Here is an 18,905-nt window from a genome sequence, read left to right as displayed (position 1 = left end):
ATATGTATATATATGTATATATATATATATATATATATATATATATATATATATATATATATACATATATATACATATATATATATATATATATATATATATATATATATATATATATATATATATATATATATATATATATATATATATATACATATATATATATATATATATATGCGCATAGTCTGTTCAGCTCCAAACAGCAGGTGGCGGTACTTCGTATTTAAAATTTTCAAAGAAGAAGAACGCGACATGACGATGGAAAGAAGACACGTGACTCGCGCTAACTGAAAGTAAGATGGCGGTGGTGGTGCGGAGTTTGCAAGACCAGCTCGAAAAAGCTAAAGAAAGCTTGAAAAATGTGGACGATAATATTCGAAAACTAACCGGCCGAGATCCCAATGAATCAAGGTAAATTTCTGGATAGGTTATTTGGGATTTTGGTCATGCTTAGAGTGGCGCTAACCAGCGTGTTACCGCAAAGCGACGTGTGCTAAGTAGCGTCGGATGGCTAACTAGCCAGCAGTAGCACTTCAGGCTTTCGTACCACGTTTTGGTTCATTTGTTTTCAAGCCTAATAACATATATTTGTAATGGTGAGGTATAAAACATACGTAGGAAATAGTTATTATTTGCTGAAAATATTGACAGTTTATATTAGTAATGGCTAAGATGCGTTCAGGGCCCGCAGTAGGCGTTGTCAGAATGTCACCCTCATGTTTTATTATGGTTCATGGTTTTTCTACATTATTAAAATGTCTAAACCAGTTTACAAAATAGGAAAATCAGTCAATACTTGAGTTATTCAAAACAATGTCGGAGTCTCCTGTCTTTTAAGTTCAGATCTTATGCCCTTGAACACGCTTAAACATTTTAAGATAACCCCTGAGCAAATTTATTTTTTTTATTTTTTATTTTTTTTATTAATTCCCTTTTAAGAATTTAAAAATGATGTCTTACATACAACCAATGGCTTTTTTTTTTTTGTTTGTTTTTTCCTCAATTGAGTTCTTTTGTAAATTGTTGCAATGTCATTCACTCTGAACTGTAAGACATATTGTGAGTTGAAATAAAGCATTAAAAAAAATAATAATAAACGGGTTTGAAAGCAGTGGTATATTTTTCATGAAATGTTGCTAGACTGTTGCCTTATAAGCTGGGTTTTTGTATTTACATATTCAAATGTTGTGTGTCCAGACCAGGCCAGTTCCGGCGGCTTGGCGGCCCCACGGCAGGCCTGGGTGGAGGAGGAGGAGGAGGTAGAGGCAGAGGAATTAACCTTCTTAGGTAATGCTATGACATATTAAATCCACATTGTGAAGTCAACAAACGGGACTAAGCTCTGGTTTAATTGTGATTTAGCAATAACTGTAAAACCTAACGCATCTAATGTCTCAATGTTGAAAATAGATTTTCTGATAACATTGATCTGTTTCCTAATATGATTGCATCCTAATACATAATTTCAGTTATTAGATTTATCACTGAAGATAAAAATCTGTTTGACTGTCATGCCTGTTTTTAATTGGTCCTAAATCTTGGTGTTTTTTCATCAGGCGTAGTCTCGCTGATATGGGAAGCGGTGGCCCCCCTGCCAAGCAGAGGGACATCGAAGGGGCCCTGCTGAGGTGAGGTCTTGATTTTTATTTTTTCCCTCACCTTTTCAACATGCTGACATATTTTATATAAATGAAGTCTTCACATTCTGTGGTTGAATTTTAAATGGTAAAATGTTTTAAATTTAAAAAAATTTATTAATGATTTAGTCCAAGGCATGGGTTAGATTTCAGAAGTTATTCCAGTTTGAGGGAGCTGCCTTAATTAGGTTAAAGCTGTTTTTTTTTTTTTGTTGTTGTTGGTTTTTTAGCATAGATAAAATCTAAAGGCCCGTTTATTTTCCCCACTTTATCCGTAAATAAGTACATCTGTTTCAAACTTTACTGCCTTCATATTTTCATGTATTCCTTACATTGGATGCACCGGAATGTTCTTCTGAGGTTGCAGGGACTGCAACCGCAACCTTTTGGTACACTTAAAAGAAACCATGGTTCATTCCCAAGGATAGTGCGGTCCATAAAAAAAGTCATGATGTGGCCCAGATTGTTTGGTCCACTCAGGAAGGTGTGATGTGAAAGTAAACAAAAAAAAACTACAATTCTTTTCCCCTGATTTCCTATCACACCAAGTCCCCTAGATTATTTTGGTATCTATGTGCCCCAAATTACATTCATGAATGATGTCTTTTCACATTTGTTTGCTGATTAATAGGGCTGGATGCCATCAGAAATGTACTGAATTGATCCAGTTCTAACTTCACAACATCCTCATTCACTTTGATTTGATTTAGCTCTGCATTTTTTATCTGCATAATTAGGCCGGAACGTTTTTTGTTGTCATGCACACACCTCATCTACTATTCTGCATATAAGCTTTTGCATAATTAAACTGATTCTAAAAGTTTCACCAAATTATTCAAGCAGGAAAAAAGCTCTGGCCTAATTCACAATAGGCTATGATGTGGACTTGCATTGGTGAAACATATATAGCAAGCATAAATATCTAAAAGGTCACCAAGATGCACAGGGTCTGGATTTTAGGAATCAACATAGTTTGTTGAAGCTGGGACTGAATTTCTTCAAGACCTTCTGTGTAAATCAGCATATAGACTGTATTAGAAACACTTAGATTTTTTGTTTTCCAGCAGATTTGAAACGGTGTGTTGTTTTAACTCTGTATACATTTTACTTATGGGTGTCTCCATTTTGTGCAGGCTGGCAGGGGACCAGAGGGCCAGGAGAGACGTACGTCACGACAGCGACGCCGAGGATGATGATGATGTCAAAAAGGTAGGAACAGTTTTTGTATCCATTTTTATTTGTGCAACACGTTAAAGGGGAATTGTTTCAACCATTTTCATGTCTTGATATACTTGATATACTTATTTTATCAATTGGCTGCTATTTATACAAGAGATGCAAAACGTCTTGATGAAAGACAAACTCTTCTGCTGTTTTTGTTCCGTCTTTCTCAGCCGGCGTTGCAGTCGTCTGTTGTAGCTACCTCCAAGGAGAGAACACGCCGAGATCTCATTCAGGATCAAACTATGGATGAGAAGGGCAAACAGAGGTGGGTCAGTTCAAGGCCTAAAGATGTACAGATCTAATGTTTGAGTACATATTTGATCTGAGATCAATATAAATAAAAGGCAGCATCTGCAAAAATGTCTCTATAAGATGTTGTGTTGGCTATTTGAAAATGAAATGCATAGTTTGGGGAGATTTCTGGAAAAAGGATGCAAATTCACACAAAGGACTAGTTATTTCTTTTTGTGCAACTGTTTTTGTGATGAGTTCATAATTTGTATGGCGATCATCTTTTTTTGCTTTGAGTATTAGTGTGATGTAAACCTAGTGGGCCGAGCACGCGAGTGTATGACGCTTAAATAAAATCATAAGCTAAGTTTCAGGAATTGGTCTCAGTATAATTTTTCTTGTTTGTTTTCTTGTCAGAAATCGGCGCATGTTCGGCCTGCTGATGGGAACACTACAAAAATTCAAGCAAGAGTCCAACGTCTCTTCAGAGAAGGTAAAAAAAAAAAAAAGTCCTGTTTGTAAAGCGCAATGTTTAAAAGTGAAGATTGAATTTTAATCCGTAAACAGTGACTTTCAGATGAAGGCCTCCTTCTGCTGTACGGGAAACATGATTATTGTTGTATAGTTGGATTAATGTTAATAAAAATATGTTCTCAAGTTGTTTAATAATTCTGATTCTTTTCCAGCAAAAGCGACGTTCAGAAATTGAGCAGAAGCTTGAGGTTCAAGCTGAGGCTGAAAGAAAAAAGGTGGAGAATGAAAAGAGAGAGCTGTTTGAAGAGAGGAGAGCCAAGCAGACAGAGTTGAGACTACTGGAACAAAAAGTGGAATTGGCTCAGCTGGTAAATTATACTCTTATAACTACCCCCCCCCCCCCCCCCCCCCCCCCCCCCTTCAACAATCATTCGGGCTGAGCGATACGACCAAAATCTCATATCACAATGCAGCTCATTTTATATCCCTGTAACAACATAAAGTTTTTGTGTAATGTTGTATCAGTTATGTGTCAGATGTTGTCTTGGCAACAGCAGCAGTGATCTCCTTCCATCTGGGGGAACTATGGCTGTATGAAGTTTGATGGGGAAAAGCCTGTTGCAGCGTTTGTGTCTGGAGTTTATTATGAGCTTTCGCCTCCACTTGACGCTGCTTTTGCTGGTTGACTCTATTCTTTATTCTATATTTTTTTATCCTGATTCTTGTGCAGGTGATAAAATGAGTTAGTTGTGTCAGAGTCCGTTGTTTCGACTGTGAGTAAACTGCATCCATGCAACAGAAATTTCCCTCTTTTAGGAACAAGCTCATCGGTTTGGGTTGGCTGGTCATCTTTAGTGAATTATCCTGCTCTGAAACACGTCTGCTACCGTCTTCCTCCATGTTTATGTATTGCAGCGTGCCGTGAAGCGCAACTTGACATAAAATACTGCAGTAAAGCGTCTTATCGTGGCGTAAATGATAGAGCCTCATGTGAAATCAGACATTTTCTATCGTCCAAAGAATACATATCGTGTTATCGTCCAACCCTACTAATCAGGATTAACAAGTTGTGTAAAACATTCTGTAGCTTCCAGAGTAATATCACAATATTATTCTGAAGTGAGTTATTGTTTATTAGATTTGAGGGCAGGTTGTAAAAAAGGAAGACTTATTTTTGGGGGGAGGCTTGTCTTTTTAACTGTGTACTCTTTCTGTCCTCCAATCACAGCAAGAGGAGTGGACAAGCCACAATAATCGCCTGGTAAAATACATTCGCACGAAGACCAAGCCTCATATCTTCTATATGCCTGGAAAAATGTGCTCCGCAACACAGAAACTCCTCGAAGACTCCACCAAGAAACTAAACGGTCAGTCGGGTTCTCGTGCTTTCATGTTAATGATCGGTGTGTGCTGACACGAGGAAAACATGGAGCCGTTTGGAGATGATTCTGTTAACTGGGTTTTCTTTGAACAGCTGTTTTTGAGGAGAGGTGCGAGGCATTTGCTGAACACCTCAGCAAGATGGAGTCGCGCCCCCGGCGACAATCAAACCGCGACCAGGACGGCAACACAGCCCAAAGGATGGACCAATCGGCGGAGGGTAAGCCAGCAGGTCAGGTAGCCAGGCTGACAGGTAAAAGGGGTGAGGTTGAGGAAGAGGATGAGGAAGATGAGGAGGAAGAAGAAAGGGAGAAAGAGGGGGATAGAAAGGTGACAGAGGGAGGTGATGAGATGCAGGAAGGAGAGAAAGAAGTGAAGGAAGAGGAAGCAATGGCACTGAGTGAAGAGGGCAGTGAGGCGAAGAAGGAAGGAGAGGAGCAGAAAGGAAACAAGGAGGGAAGTCCAGAGTCAGAGGAGATGGAGGTGGAGCAGGGGGCAGAGAAGGAAGACAAAATGAATGAAGAAGAGATAGAAACAGACAGTAAGCAGGGGCCCACAGACCTTGAAAATAAAGAAATGGAGATCCAGTCTTCCGAACCAGCTATAAGCAGCCAGGAGCCAGCAGACAGCAGCCATCAAGCCGAGCCCAGCCTTGCTATAGGAGACGTAGCCGTGCGGCCTCCTGTAACGGAGGGTTCTTCTCCTGCCAAAGAACCCCAAATGGCCTCTACAACCCCCGCACAGGATCCCCCCAGCCCACCAAGTAATGTTAAAGACTTAAACATCGAGTCCCAGTCAGGCAAAGCAAGTTCAGGGGAGGAGGCTCCTCCAAAGCTGCCTGATTCCCAGGAGGTCTGCATCCCTGACCCCACAAAGGAGGAGGAGGATGGTGCCAGAGGAAGGAAGAAGGAGAAGGAACAGAAGAAACGTCGCAGTCATAGTAGCAGCTCCTCCTCTTCCTCCTCTGGCTCCTCCTCCAGCGGAAGTTCGTCATCTTCTTCTGGATCCAGTCACTCCTCCTCGTCCTCTTCTTCGTCCTCGTCCTCCTCGTCCAACAGCAGTAGCCGAAGTCGCAGCCCAGACAAGCGCAAGAGGAGGCCGTCGGATAAAAGCAGGGAGAAGAAGAAAGGAGAAGAGAGAAGTCGCCTCAAGAGAGGAGCAAGTAGCGGAGGAGGGAGGGACTCAAAGGGATCGAAGGAGAGGAGAAAAAGGAGGAGCGAGGAAGGGAGGGGGCGGTCTTCCCGGAGTGATAGGGAGCATAAAGATAGAGACAGGAAGGACAAGAGACGGTGATTTTGTTAATCTGCTGTAAGAACTGAGGGGAACGAAACCTCCAGCTGTTTACTTCGTCATGAAATACGTTGAAAAGCAGTTTGTTTTAATCGCTGGAAGTTTTAACGTAGGGAGACTTTGCAACGTCAGATTTATTGGAAATAACCAAATTAAACCAGGTTATCGGATGGTTATTTGCCTTTTTTTTTTTTTTTTTTTTTTTTAATTGGGTAAACATGTTCCAATGTCTCTTGATCGGTTTGTATTTGGACTAAATGAGTCAGACTCGGAGAGTTTTCTGGATCCCAAATTTCAAAACGCAGATGTTTTGAACCCAGTCCGACATTTGGAGTCTAGAAGTTCCTCGTGAAGGAAGAAATTGTTTAATTTTTTTCTGTTCCACATTTCATAATGCTAATGCGGGGTACTGATAGCTGGTAGGAGGGCTAAGTCATACACAGTAGTTTAAACAATTGTGACATTGCTGTTATTTTTTTTTTCCTCACATTTTGCTCAATCTCAAGTGTGATTTGCTCAGCTGTTGTACTTTGAATGTTTTGTTTTTTTGTACTACATCATAATTGCTCAGAATTAAAGATGAGGTGTTAGCTGAAGTCTCTGTTGTGCACTTTTTTTTTTTTCTGAAAATTGTGTAGCTTAAAAGGCTTCAATTATCTGATTTGCAGTTAAATGAAGATAAGCCTTAATGTGTTTACATTCTAAAGTTTAACACTGACTACCGGGCACTGTTGTAGCAGAGAGCCCCATGCGTTTCGGAGCATTTTGGATCGTCTGTGGGGAACTATGGAATATGAACGTACCTGGCAATTTGGCCAAATACGCGTCTTCGGCGTGCACACTTGCTGCATTCACAACATGTTGGGTCTGCGTTCAGGGTATGTATTTTTGAATTGTTGACATGAGCCTGGTACAAACTGCTTTCCATATATAAAATCCACAAAAGTATAAGCATCAGAAGCAGTCTTTGGCAGCCGATGAGTTAAGACCTGTTATTAGGGGAGGGAAAACCTGGATATTTTGTTTCACGATTTAATTTGTTTTTTTTTGTTAAAAATTAATTTCATTGAAAAAAAAAGTCTATAGATTTGTCATTTTTATTGGGGTTTTTTTTCTTTTTGTCTTCTTGGGCATTAGAGTAGCAGAATGATGGTCTGGCTACTGTGTTGTTTTCTCCTAACTGAAATCAAGAAAAATTACTCGCAAAAAAAGGCTTGATAAATTTTTTGGGGTTTTTAATCTACGAAAATCAGCAATATCAAAGAATTTTGAGAATCGCAATTTAAATCGAATCGGCACCCAAAAAACCGGAATGAAATCGGGACAGAAGCATGTCGTCACAGCCGTTACATTCGTTAAATTGTGTAAAAATGGGGGGGTATTCTACCAAATCATTTTCTGCCCATTTTACAGATTTTATTTCAGGTAATCAAGATTGCTTTGAGTTGTACTGAATGTAGTCATAATCAGTATCCACACAGTTTTCTTACAAATCAGTTTAATAAACAAAATAATTAAGCCAAAAAAGTAGGTTACGCTTGTTTTCAACAAAAATGACAATCTCCTGCTTTGGCTGTTCCTTAGTTGTATAAACACAAGCTCAGTCCATGTAACAATTGTTCCTGGTCCATCTGCATAGAATCAGCCCTCAGCGGTCATCCCAGTGTGAGCTGCACAGCTACTTGTAGATATTTAAAAACGTTCCTCTTTCCACTGTCACACGACCAGCACGTTGATGATGTGTGAATATCAGCCGTTTATCTTCACTCCTGCTGGTCTGCCAGATCGTTCTGTTCAAAATATCTGCAAAATAGTGTCAACATTGCATGTTATGTGCATCTACGAACAACTAAATTCTACTGTTATAATTACCTAAAACCTGAATACGTCACCGCTATGTACATGATGTAAGCAGAAAAGACTGGAGTCACCTTGCAACAAGACAGATCAGTAGGTTGAGAGCAGGCAGTTTCTCATCCTCATGGCTATCCTGTGGAGTCATTTAAAGAACAGGTTAGAGTCTACAAATCTCACAGAAACACTGTAAATATTTAAAAATACAGAATCCAAATGTTGCAGAAGAGGGACAGCTTCACAAAGAGTACGTCAGCCATGAAATGAAATGAGGAAATACCAGAGTGCTTCTGAGCTGGGCACATCTTCTGGCCAGCTGTCTGATGGAGGAGTGGGCTTCAGGGAGGAGAGGCTTCTCCAAGCAGGCCAACAAAGCATACAACCAGCGACCCTGTTAATACAGAGGACAGCTTCACAATACTGTAACAACTGTTTAATAAGCAAAGCAAGTCAATGGTGATGACAAATCTCTCAGCTTTTAATATTAAATATAGATTAAGAGATAATCTAATTTTAAATTAATGTGAAAAACATGGAGTTGCATAATCCACTAAACTTACCAACTGTGGAACAAATTCTTGTTCTTCAAACCAGCTGATGAGGATGTCCAGCACCGTCAGTACTGTGCTCTGAACGCGAAGACAAAAACTGGTTACAATCTGGTCGGTAAACTGGTTAATGGCGTTTTTGAGTGAGGGATGCCACGTACCTGGTTCAATCTGCTGACAATGCTTAAAAAGGGAGGAAACCCCATCTAAAAACAATGAGATGAATGCAACAATGAAGTCTCAGTATGTCATATGCACAATGCAAATGTGGTCATATCTTATTTTTGTAGTATAAGCACCAAAATGCTTTTTAGCTTTCACCTTTTTAAACTGTTAAACCCACAATTTAACAGTTATACAACCTTGCTATAGTCCAGTGCTGGATCTTGATCTGTATCTGTGAGGCAGGATGAAGAGCCCTTATAGACGTTCTCTCCTAAACAAAACCTCTTCCAGCCTTCCTCATCTGTTAGTCGTGGCTAAGAAAATTAAATAAACACCCACAAAATAACTAAAACATAAATTCTAAATATAGAAATGCTTCAGCATCATCGTAACTTACCATCTGAACGTTGTCATCCAGAGTCTGAGTACTCCAGTGTTTCTTGTTTTTTGTGATGCTCTGAAGAAAAAGAAATAAAAATGAATGGTCAAAGTTCCAACTTTGTTACATACTAAAGCAAATAAGCAATTTCCAGCCAACATGAGATACTCAGCTGAACAACTTAAAGAATTACACATAAATTTGGGCTCTAAAAACCTGATTATCTGAAGACATACACAGGAAATAAAATGTTTTATTTTGATTTATTTAATGTTGTGTTCCTTACCTGTCTGACTTCAGAAAAGTTACTGACTTGCTGCTGTTGCCAACTGAGGCTGGGGGAGAAACCTACAGGAGCGGTGTGGCACCCCGCCACCTGAAACACACCATATATTCTTTCTTTTCGTTTTTACATTGTATCACATACATCACCTGATTCAGCTTGAAGTAAACAATCATACATCCATCTTGAAAATTTGCAACTATAATATATGAATTATTGATTTTACAGTATTTTTCCCATTGATCTGCGGTAACACAGGTCTCCTCTTCAAATAAAACCCATTGTGTTATTTACTTACAGATACATTAACTGTTTGTTTTTTCTTCAGTTTCTTAGGGTCGATTTGAGCAACCACCACATCTGGACATAATGATGCCTCCAACCTAAAGGCAAGGAGATGCATGAATCGATAATGACCCAAGCTTGGTCGGCTTGAGGTACTGCACTCTGATTGAAGTTCCGTAATTCATCTTTCGTCAATATTTAGAACATTTTAGGAAGCAGATAAAGCACATGCAAAGAGATACACAGTCATGAAAGCACGGAGTCTGGGCTTAACTTACTGGACCTGTCGGAGATACTCCTGGGGGTTCCTTGGTGTTCCACTAAGGTCCAGGTCTTCATTGCTGTCTCCACACTCCACCGGCAGTAGCTTTGGCATCAACTCCTCTACATCCGACTTCATTTCTAACAGCTAATGTAAATGTCTAACACGTAAAATAATCTCGAGCACGAATAAAATACACAAATGCTCAAAATAGTAATGTCAACACAGCAGCTCACATGTAATTGGGGGCCATCTTGTTTGTACCATAGACATATAGACGTAAACGCCTCATAGAGCGCTGGAGAGTGAATGTGCGTCGCCGCCATATTGGGTGGGTCACCGCTTTCGAGTTTTGCTGCAGAGTCAACGTAGTTTCCCCACAAAACTCTCTTTTTGTGGAACAACGCGTATATATACACACAAACGAAACACTTTTCTACATAATAAGTTAAATAATGTTAACACATTGAATAATCTACTGAATGCAAATGATACATTTTACTCTAATGAGGTGTTTAAGAGAGAGAGAGATAATTTCTTAGGAGCAGCTATGACATAAATAAATATAATCACATAAATTCACAAAAAGAGTGCACAAATCATAGTTTTAATGGCTTTCATGTTAGTGGAACACTTGATAGAATTAGTATATTGTTTGGCCTCATTATTAAAAATAGAGAAAATGGGCTTTTGATTAGTATATCAACATTTCTGAATATGCCATTTTGACAAGTATATAATAAGATTAATGATATAGAATTGTTTGTTTTTCTCAGGTTGGTAGTTAATGAAGCCAAGCAATATATGTTCAAATCAAAGGGAAAAACTTGGTTCAATACAGGAAGAGATCAGAATAAAAATGTAATTCTACAATCTGGTAGAGTAGGGACACGACCAAAATAAATTAAATATGTCTTCAGGGTGTCCTTCGCAAAAAGAGAAAGTTAATTCTATATCTTTTTTAAATCTTTGTAGAAAAACCTTTGATGGGTAACATCTATGAATTATTTTAAGACGCTTCTTTTACTTTAGTAGTTCTATGTACATATGTCTAAGGTTCGTACACGCTGAATGATGGCGTGTATTTTGTGCGCCAGGCTAATTGCCATAGTAACGGAAGCTACGTTTGCTTAGCCTTTTTTAATTTCACGAGACAGTACAAAGTCACAAAAAAGTTCATATTTAAACCTTCCAAAACAATTACACGACACCATTTTTTAAATTTCACTATACATTTTTTTCCCGTACACAAGGCATCAGAATAAAATAAAAACCTTTGACCAGGGGGACAGATAGTATTTTGTTCTACTACTTGGAAGTTAATCATTATCTTCTTGCAAGCTGTATATCTTATCTCAGCTGCCTCATTTACCACTGAGGTTTCATGACAGCAACAGCACAGAGGCAATGTCCACTTGCTAGCACAACTTCCCAGAATTATTTTCAGCTCATTATGGGGATTTTCTGTTAATATATTCCTCTTAAAACTCCAAAAATGGGTATCTTACAGGATTGTAGATTCGTTTGGCTTATAGGTGCATCCCTGGTGATTTTTCCTCACGTAAATCTGGGGTCGTTGTCTGACTTTAAGATCTGTGGAGATCCTGAGTGTGAAAGTAAGTCAGAATTTCTGATCTCCTTATGTTATAGTTTTTAATGATTTTCAGCAGGCTAAATGGTGTTTGTTTATTTCTAAATCTAAGACCTTCCTTTGATAACAATCATCACCTTTTGCCTGTTTTTCTTTGGCCTTACGTGTGTGTGTGTGTAGGCCTAATGAGCAGAGTACATGCCATTAAGGATCACCATGGTAAGGACTGCCGCTTCCTGAGCTTTAAGCGTGGAGAAACCATTTTTGTTTACCACAAACTGACTGGAAAAAGGGAAGACCTCTGGGCAGGCAGTGTATGTCTTGCATTTTTATTCCTCTTTCTTTGTTTACAAAATGTAACTAAAAGTTTACCAATGCAAATGAAAAAGATAAGCCCTAATTATAATACAGACAGCCTGGGTTCTGAGTGCTGATTGATGGCTGGGATTGTTTTAAGATGATTGCCCTTGCTTTAACTAGATTGCCACAAGTCTGCTAAAGAAAACAATTGCTTGTATAATATATAAGTTAATTTGAATGTTTGTCTCTGTATCTTGACTGAGACCCCAACTTTAGAGTTCAATGATGTCTAGAAATCAAAGTGCACCAGAAAGGGTTTGCTAATAATGCATTTTACCGTAACCATTAAAATTGATAAAAACTTAAATCATGAATGGATAAAAAGAAATACTGTTATGCTTATTTGGGGTTTTTCCTCATCATTTGCCCAGTACAGTAGGAATTTTGGTGGTCAAAAGTGGAAAAGTTTAGGAATTCCGGGGTTAATTCCTTTCTCTGCAGAATTACAGACACGGACAAACATAGACTTAATATTCAACAATTAGTTGAGATGATAAATAATTTCTTGAAGACAAACACCGAGCTAAAATTGGAATTGTTTTTTTCAAACATAACATATATTTTACGATGCTGAATAAGTAAAAAATAACAACATTCATTTTATATATTTTTAAAAAGCTTCTTGTGTTCAAAAATCCCCCTCAGTTAAATTTTCCCCATTCAATAATTTTTTGTTTTGTTAGCAAGAGACCTTATAAGAGGTTTTCCATACTTTTTGAAAGAACCCTTGTTTTCTGTTAATATAGAAACTTATAGACAGTTTCTTTTAGCCATTTCAAAATAATTACATACATATTTTTCCATGATAGTGCAATCATCTGTTTTGATTGTAACAAACAAATCTTTTTTGGATCTTTTCTTTCTTACTCCTTCAAATGCTTTTTATCTGGAAAAAGCTCTGAAAATATTTGATTATATTTGTGGAGGCGTGTAAGCTATGGAGTGTTATGACTAGCATGGAAACCTGCTTAGTAGTTGTCAGTTTCTTGAGTAAATGTTATTAATAAATAAATACTTTGGCATATTTTACAGTATGTGCTTAAACTAAAACTTTTTATATTCATTATTCATCTATACATTTCATGTGTAGTGAGACTGATACTGTATTTAAACCACAGCCAGGTAGAAATGCATTAATGTCTACTGTTTTAAAAACATTTTTAAGAAACATCTTCATAATGAAACAGAGTTTTCTGCCAAATTAAAAAGATTTATCGCAGCAATCACCAACTCCAGACCTCTTGGGTCAGTGACCTGCAGATTTTGAATGTTTTCCTTTGCAACAAACCTAATTAAAATGAAATAAATCTTCAACAGCTTGTTGCCAAGTTCTGCACAAGCCTCTTAATGACACATTAATTCGAGTCAAGCATGTTGCAATCAGCAAACATTTAAAATCTGCAGAACAGTAGTGGCCCAAAAGGTCCGAAGTTTGGAATCCATTATGTAGGGCGCTAAATGTTTTTACATTTTTATTATTATTATTATTATTATTCCTGACCAGGAGGTCAGTCTGTCATGCAGAGAACCAATCTCTATATGCGAGGGAAAGACCCTGCATTGTTGTATGAAGCATAATTTATACACACGGAAAAAAAAAATCATGTCATTGACCCACTTTAAAAGATAGAATTTGAGAAGAGCTCTGACAAAGGAAGTCTGTCTTCCACAGTGTCATCAAAACATAAACACTCTTGGGTGCAAAAACACAATGTACCAATCCAAGGACAGAGCACAGAGAAATCAGATCATCTCACTACATTTTATGTTAACCACATGTCAGTTAGCACTGTTAAATTCTTATTTCTTTTGCTGTTTTAATTTGATTTCAGATCGGCAAACTGTTTGGGTATTTTCCAAAGGATGCCGTGCAAGAGGAGCAGGTCTATGCAACTACGGAGAAAGTAGTGGAAACACAGGTAATTTCAGTAAATGATCTCTTGTGTTCACAAGATGAAAATGAATAGGTTGCATTTATGGAGCTTTTTTTCTGTTTTCTAATAGTTCGTTTCCTCTTTTTCCTGCAGAAATCAGATTTTTTCTGCTTGGATGAGTTTGGGTATCCTATAGACTCAACTCATCTGGACTCTTATGATGACAGTGATGTTAAAATCTCATTCCAGGAGTCAGAAACCAATCACATGACCCCAAACACTCACATTATAGATACTGAGGGGCCTGTCATATCTGTGGATGACTCCACAGAATCTTTGTTAAACGCAAAGGAAGCAGAAGGAGACGAAAACAAAAATTCTGATGACACAAATGGACCTCAAGAGGAAGCACATGGGACTCCTGCAACTCTGAATGAACAAGGTGGGTCTCCTTCCTCCTCCTGGCTGGGTTCTACGCCGTTAGGATGGTTAGGTCTGGCCAAAGAGGAGCAGCCTGGCCGTGTAGCAGAAGAAGAGAAGGAAGACAAAAGGATAGTGACTGAGTCAGAAACATCGCTCACTTCCTCTGTGACAGGATGGCTTGGTTTCGGAGAAAAGGGAAAACCAGAAGCTGTTCAAATGAAAGAGACAGCTGATTCATTTGCCTCAACCATGACAGGGTGGCTTGGATTTGGAGGTGAGGAAGAAATTAAGCCACCAAACAACAAGAAAGATGAAGGAGAAACAGATGAAGATAAAGAGCCCACAGAGAAATTTAGGAGTAGGAGGATGTCTTTGGACCTGGAAGGCAGCCAGTTACATGAAGAAGAAAACAATGAGATGGGAACATTGGGCTGGTTGGGAAATGGGCTGTCAAGCAGGCTGGGGTTTGGTCTGACCAATCAGGATCCAGAAAATGAACCAAGTGGAGGAAAACTTGAGACAGAAAAGGAACAGCTGGAGTCTAGCTCTTGGATGGATATAGGGATTGGAAACATCTTAGGCTTCAGAGGAGATGACAATAAAGCTGATGAAAGGAAAGAAAAGGACACAACTTTAGAAAAACCAGCAGGTTTAGACAATGCAGGTTCCAGTGGATCACAGGTTCCACCCATAGATGAGATAAAGATTGAAACCAACAATGAACCAGAGGTGAAAAAACTTGCAAAAGACCAAAATGTTCCAGTGACAGAAGCTGTCAGTCCTGATAGTAACAATAATGACATAAAAGATGATAAAGAAACAGCAGAAAAAATGGAGAGCGGTGGGTTGGGACTGGGTAAAGACATTTCTGATCAAGCAGAGTTTGAAGAAAAATCCCAGGATGTAAGTGGAACGTCATCCATGATCAACAGCCTTTTTCAAATGGGTGATAAACAAGATGAAAATATGGATGATGAAGGTGAACATCATCAGATTCCCAACTCAAAGACTGCAGATAATACCAGGGAGCAAGGAGAAGAAGAAAGAAATACTCCAAGTTATTTTATAACACAATCTGAGATTAGTTTAGACCTTCACAGTTTGGATGAATTAAAGTCAAATTTCACCGAGCAATCTGTAGTTAAAGACACGACAGATGAACATCATCAAAGTAGCGGGAGTGTGGATGAGGAAGAAGTCAAAATCCCAAACTTGGTTGGTAACTTGGTCGAATCCAGTGATATCACCATGCAAACTGGTGGCGATCATAAAGGAGAGGAAAGTAACGAAGAGATAGACTTAACTCCCAGTGAACCTTCTCAAACTAAAACTGAAAAATCAGCAGGAGAGAGTAAAGTCCATGTAGATGCAGAGGAAACCAGTCCACACAGTCAGATTCACTTATCATCAGTCGAGGAAAGCAATGAACCTATCCCAACTGAGAATAGTTTTACTCCCCCCATAGCTGAACCAAATGACGACCATTCAAATACACCAATTACAAAATATAAGAATGCAGAAACAGAAACCTATCGTATTGAGTTAGAAAAGGTGGAAAAGAAGCAACCTATGGAGAAAAGCTCTCAGGAATTTATAAGAAGTATTGAAAGCTTGGCTGAAAATACCTCAAAGGAACACAGAGGAACTATCTCCTCAAGAGAAAAAACACTAAACATAAGTGATGCTGCTGTGTCTTCACATACTGCATACAATAAACAAGCTCTTAGTGAATCGGAAAATCAAATGGAAACAGTGAAAATTCAACATGAAGAAACTGAAACAGAAATATCCGTGCTTCAGGAAGAATATTTGAGGAAAAGAGACCTGGAATCAACTCAAGAAGAAACTGAAAAATTAGGAGAGGATTTAATGTTGGAGAGTGATGATGAGACAACTAAGGAGAAGGAAAATGAGAAAGAAGATGATTTAAAGGATGAAGAGAAGCATAAAGAGGTAAAACAAGAAGTAAAAGGCGAAGAACAGCAGGATAGAATGGGGGAAATCAAAGAAAAGCAGAAACAAGTAGAGAACTGGGACTTAGAAGAGCAGCGTAATGTAGAGGATACAAAGGATAAAGAAATAGAAGAGCCAAAGGGGAAAGAGGGTGAGGAGGGAGTAGATGAAGAGGAGGTACATGAAATAAAAGAACAACAGGAAGTAGAAGAGCTAAAGGAAGATGGAAATCAGGAAGAGAAGAGACTCGAGCAAGAAAAGAAAGTCAGAGAGGACGGGTCAGAGGAGTCTGAGGAGGAAGGTGATAAAGAGATGAAGGAAAAAGGTGAACAGGAGGAAAAGTTTCAGAGTGACATCAACGAGAATGTGATACCAGACAATTCCAGCATGGGACCATCCAAAGAAACAGCCACACAGGTAGAAGAGGAAGAGCAGGGAGAGGAGACCAAAGAAGAGGAAGTGGTGAAAGAAGCGGAGGTTGTAGAAAAGGAGCAGATGAAGCATGTGGAGGATGACATGGAGGAAGGTGTGACGATGACGGAAGGAGATGGTAGCTCAGAGGATGATGAAGGAAAAACACAGACAGAGGAGCAAAAGTATCACACAGATCAGAAAGAAGAGAGACAGGACGTAGATTCAGATGAACAAATATCAAATGTTGCCATCAAAAGAAATGATGACTCTGGAGAGCAAATAAGGAAAACTGATGATGAAACAGTTGGAAGGGAATCCCACAGCGATGGAGGAGAACCTGATGATACTGGCTTAGGATCGTCATTTACTGAAACAGCCACACTGACAAAAAGCACACAGGTGGAGGAAGACAAGGCTAAAGAAGAGGAAGATGAAAAGATGGAGGGGGAGGAGGTTGGAGAGAAGCAGCAGATGAAGCATGCTGATGATGACAGCATTAAGTGTTCAAATGGACATTGTGGTAAGGCTAGCAAAGAGGGGGGAGTGACTGAAAGAGATGGAGGTGGAACAGATGATGGAGCAAATTCTTCAGGTGAAGGAACAACATGGACAGAAGAAAAAACTGACCCGTCAGGAGAAAGGCAAATCTTAGACGGCGATGATTTCACATCAAGGGATACTGTTAACACAAACAATGAATCTGAAGTGCCAATGAGAAAAACCGATGGCGAAACAGTCGGAAGGGATTCCCACATCGATGGAGGAGAACTTTCAGCTGCACCTTATGACTCAGTTGTGAGTCAGGCTGTGACAACTGAACAACCTGCCCCACATATGTCTGAAGATCTTACTAAGTCTACACATCTACCGAGAACATCAGAGGCAGAAGGTGGAGGAGCTTTTAGTGTTTTCAAAAATGCTTTTGGCTTTTTCAGCCAAACACCCAAAACTGAATCTAAGGAGTCAACAGAATCAGCTCAGAGTCTCGGTGCTGATTCACGTGAAACATCACAGCTGAGTCCTGAACCAGAGCTGGAGTCAACCACTGCTTCATACCAGGTGGAAGAGGTGCACACAGCCCCTCCCACAGAGCAGCTACAGCCTGATTCTCCTTCTGCTGAAAACATACCGCATACTGAACCTACAATCACACCAGCACACCTCCAAACAAATACCATCGCCAAACATTATAAAAACCTTCTCAGCCTCATGACTGTGGAGGAGGCAGCTGTTTTGCTGGAACTTTTTGGAAGACACAAGCTGCAGTTTTTAGATTACATCTTGGCGAGTTCAGAGGCCGTGACTGAAAACCGAGAGGAGGATCAGTCTATAGTGTCAGACATAGAAGCACTTCTGCATCACCACAGAGATACACTGATCGCTCCTAGTATGAGACTGACTGATGCACCGCAGGAGGACAAAGAAAAGACCAGAATGCTAATTGCACTTGAGAAGTTGGAAAAATTATTGAAAACAGTGAAAGAGACTTTCAACACAGGAATATCAGAAGTCAGTAATCATCAAGGTATTTTTTTTCTTCATCTGTCTTGCCTTAACCATCATGGTCGATATGAATCATACTTTGATCTAATGTGGTGCAACAGTTCTGGAGTTTTTCCTTTTTGTCAATCAAAAAGTTTGTATGTGTTTTCTGATCCAATGCAGCTGAGCCCAACTGTGCCAGCTCATCATGTTTAACTCAAGACATGTATAAGGAAGATTCAGATGTAACCAAGGATAACATCAGCCCCAGAAATGAGCACATCACAGGGGAGAAGGACCAAGTGGGTGAGGCAGTTAAAGAAAGGAAGTCTTTGGATGAGGAAAGAAGAGATAAGGGAGGTGAAGAGGCAAGAGCACCCTTTCCTCATCCTCAGCCAGGATCACTACATGCACAAGAAGGTATGGATAACCAGAATGTCTGGGAATCAGTCGGGGTTATAAAAAAATAAAAATAAAAAAAAAGCAACACTCACACCCTTACAACATGGATAACGCGGCAAAGATATTATTTAAAAACATTCCTCACTTACATCTTACATTAAACCACGATAAAAATGTTAACATTTTGTGTGACAAAGGTGTAAAGTTTAAGCTGTCAACACCAGTATATGTGTGACTTTAACTCCAGGGGTAATGAAGCAAATTGTGGACCTCACCCATCAGATGGCTGAACACTTCTATATTCACACTCATGCAGCGAGGGGAGTCCTCGTGTGGCTCACTGTACAGGTAAGAGCTGAAAGTAGAGTTTGTAATCCACCCATTTTATTTGTTT

At 39.2% G+C, this 18,905-nt stretch overlaps 2 protein-coding genes across 2 annotated transcripts; one reads left to right on the top strand and one right to left on the bottom strand.

Annotated features, from left to right (window-relative positions):
* The first annotated feature begins 285 nt into the window (after window positions 1-285).
* pnn (pinin, desmosome associated protein) lies at window positions 286-6,832 on the top strand. Its single transcript, XM_079262685.1, has 9 exons — window positions 286-411; window positions 1,198-1,287; window positions 1,557-1,628; window positions 2,771-2,846; window positions 3,032-3,126; window positions 3,510-3,585; window positions 3,779-3,934; window positions 4,795-4,933; window positions 5,041-6,832. Exons 1-9 carry the CDS (start codon window positions 299-301, stop codon window positions 6,237-6,239), a joined length of 2,016 nt encoding a protein of 671 aa, XP_079118811.1. The 5' UTR covers window positions 286-298; the 3' UTR covers window positions 6,240-6,832.
* Window positions 6,833-7,803: 971 nt separating this feature from the next.
* gemin2 (gem (nuclear organelle) associated protein 2) lies at window positions 7,804-10,256 on the bottom strand. The gene is made up of 10 exons (XM_079262175.1): window positions 10,029-10,256; window positions 9,764-9,848; window positions 9,469-9,558; window positions 9,201-9,260; window positions 9,001-9,117; window positions 8,800-8,844; window positions 8,651-8,719; window positions 8,371-8,481; window positions 8,168-8,226; window positions 7,804-8,039 (listed from the first exon to the last, which is right to left on the bottom strand). The coding sequence occupies exons 1-10, from the start codon at window positions 10,148-10,150 to the stop codon at window positions 8,000-8,002; spliced, it is 798 nt and encodes a 265-aa protein (XP_079118301.1). The 5' UTR covers window positions 10,151-10,256; the 3' UTR covers window positions 7,804-7,999.
* Between the last annotated feature and the right edge of the window lie 8,649 nt (window positions 10,257-18,905).

Source organism: Telmatherina bonti, assembly GCF_933228915.1.
Source record: "Telmatherina bonti genome assembly, chromosome: 22".
NCBI classification, from domain to species: Eukaryota; Metazoa; Chordata; class Actinopteri; order Atheriniformes; family Telmatherinidae; genus Telmatherina; species Telmatherina bonti.
The sequence above is the reverse complement of the archived record's forward strand: the minus strand, read 5'-3'. Positions and strand labels throughout refer to the sequence as shown.

Excerpts from the sequence above, each read along its gene's own strand:
- pnn (XM_079262685.1), top strand. The coding sequence starts at position 299 with ATGGCGGTGGTGGTGCGGAGTTTGCAAGACCAGCTCGAAAAAGCTAAA. Across the intron at positions 412-1,197 it reads CGAGATCCCAATGAATCAAG|ACCAGGCCAGTTCCGGCGGC; the intron begins GTAAATTTCTGG and ends TTGTGTGTCCAG. Across the intron at positions 3,127-3,509 it reads GATGAGAAGGGCAAACAGAG|AAATCGGCGCATGTTCGGCC; the intron begins GTGGGTCAGTTC and ends TTTTCTTGTCAG.
- gemin2 (XM_079262175.1), bottom strand. The coding sequence starts at position 10,150 with ATGAAGTCGGATGTAGAGGAGTTGATGCCAAAGCTACTGCCGGTGGAG. Across the intron at positions 9,118-9,200 it reads TGGATGACAACGTTCAGATG|CCACGACTAACAGATGAGGA; the intron begins GTAAGTTACGAT and ends TAATTTTCTTAG. Across the intron at positions 8,040-8,167 it reads CTGATCTGTCTTGTTGCAAG|ATATTTTGAACAGAACGATC; the intron begins GTGACTCCAGTC and ends ACTATTTTGCAG.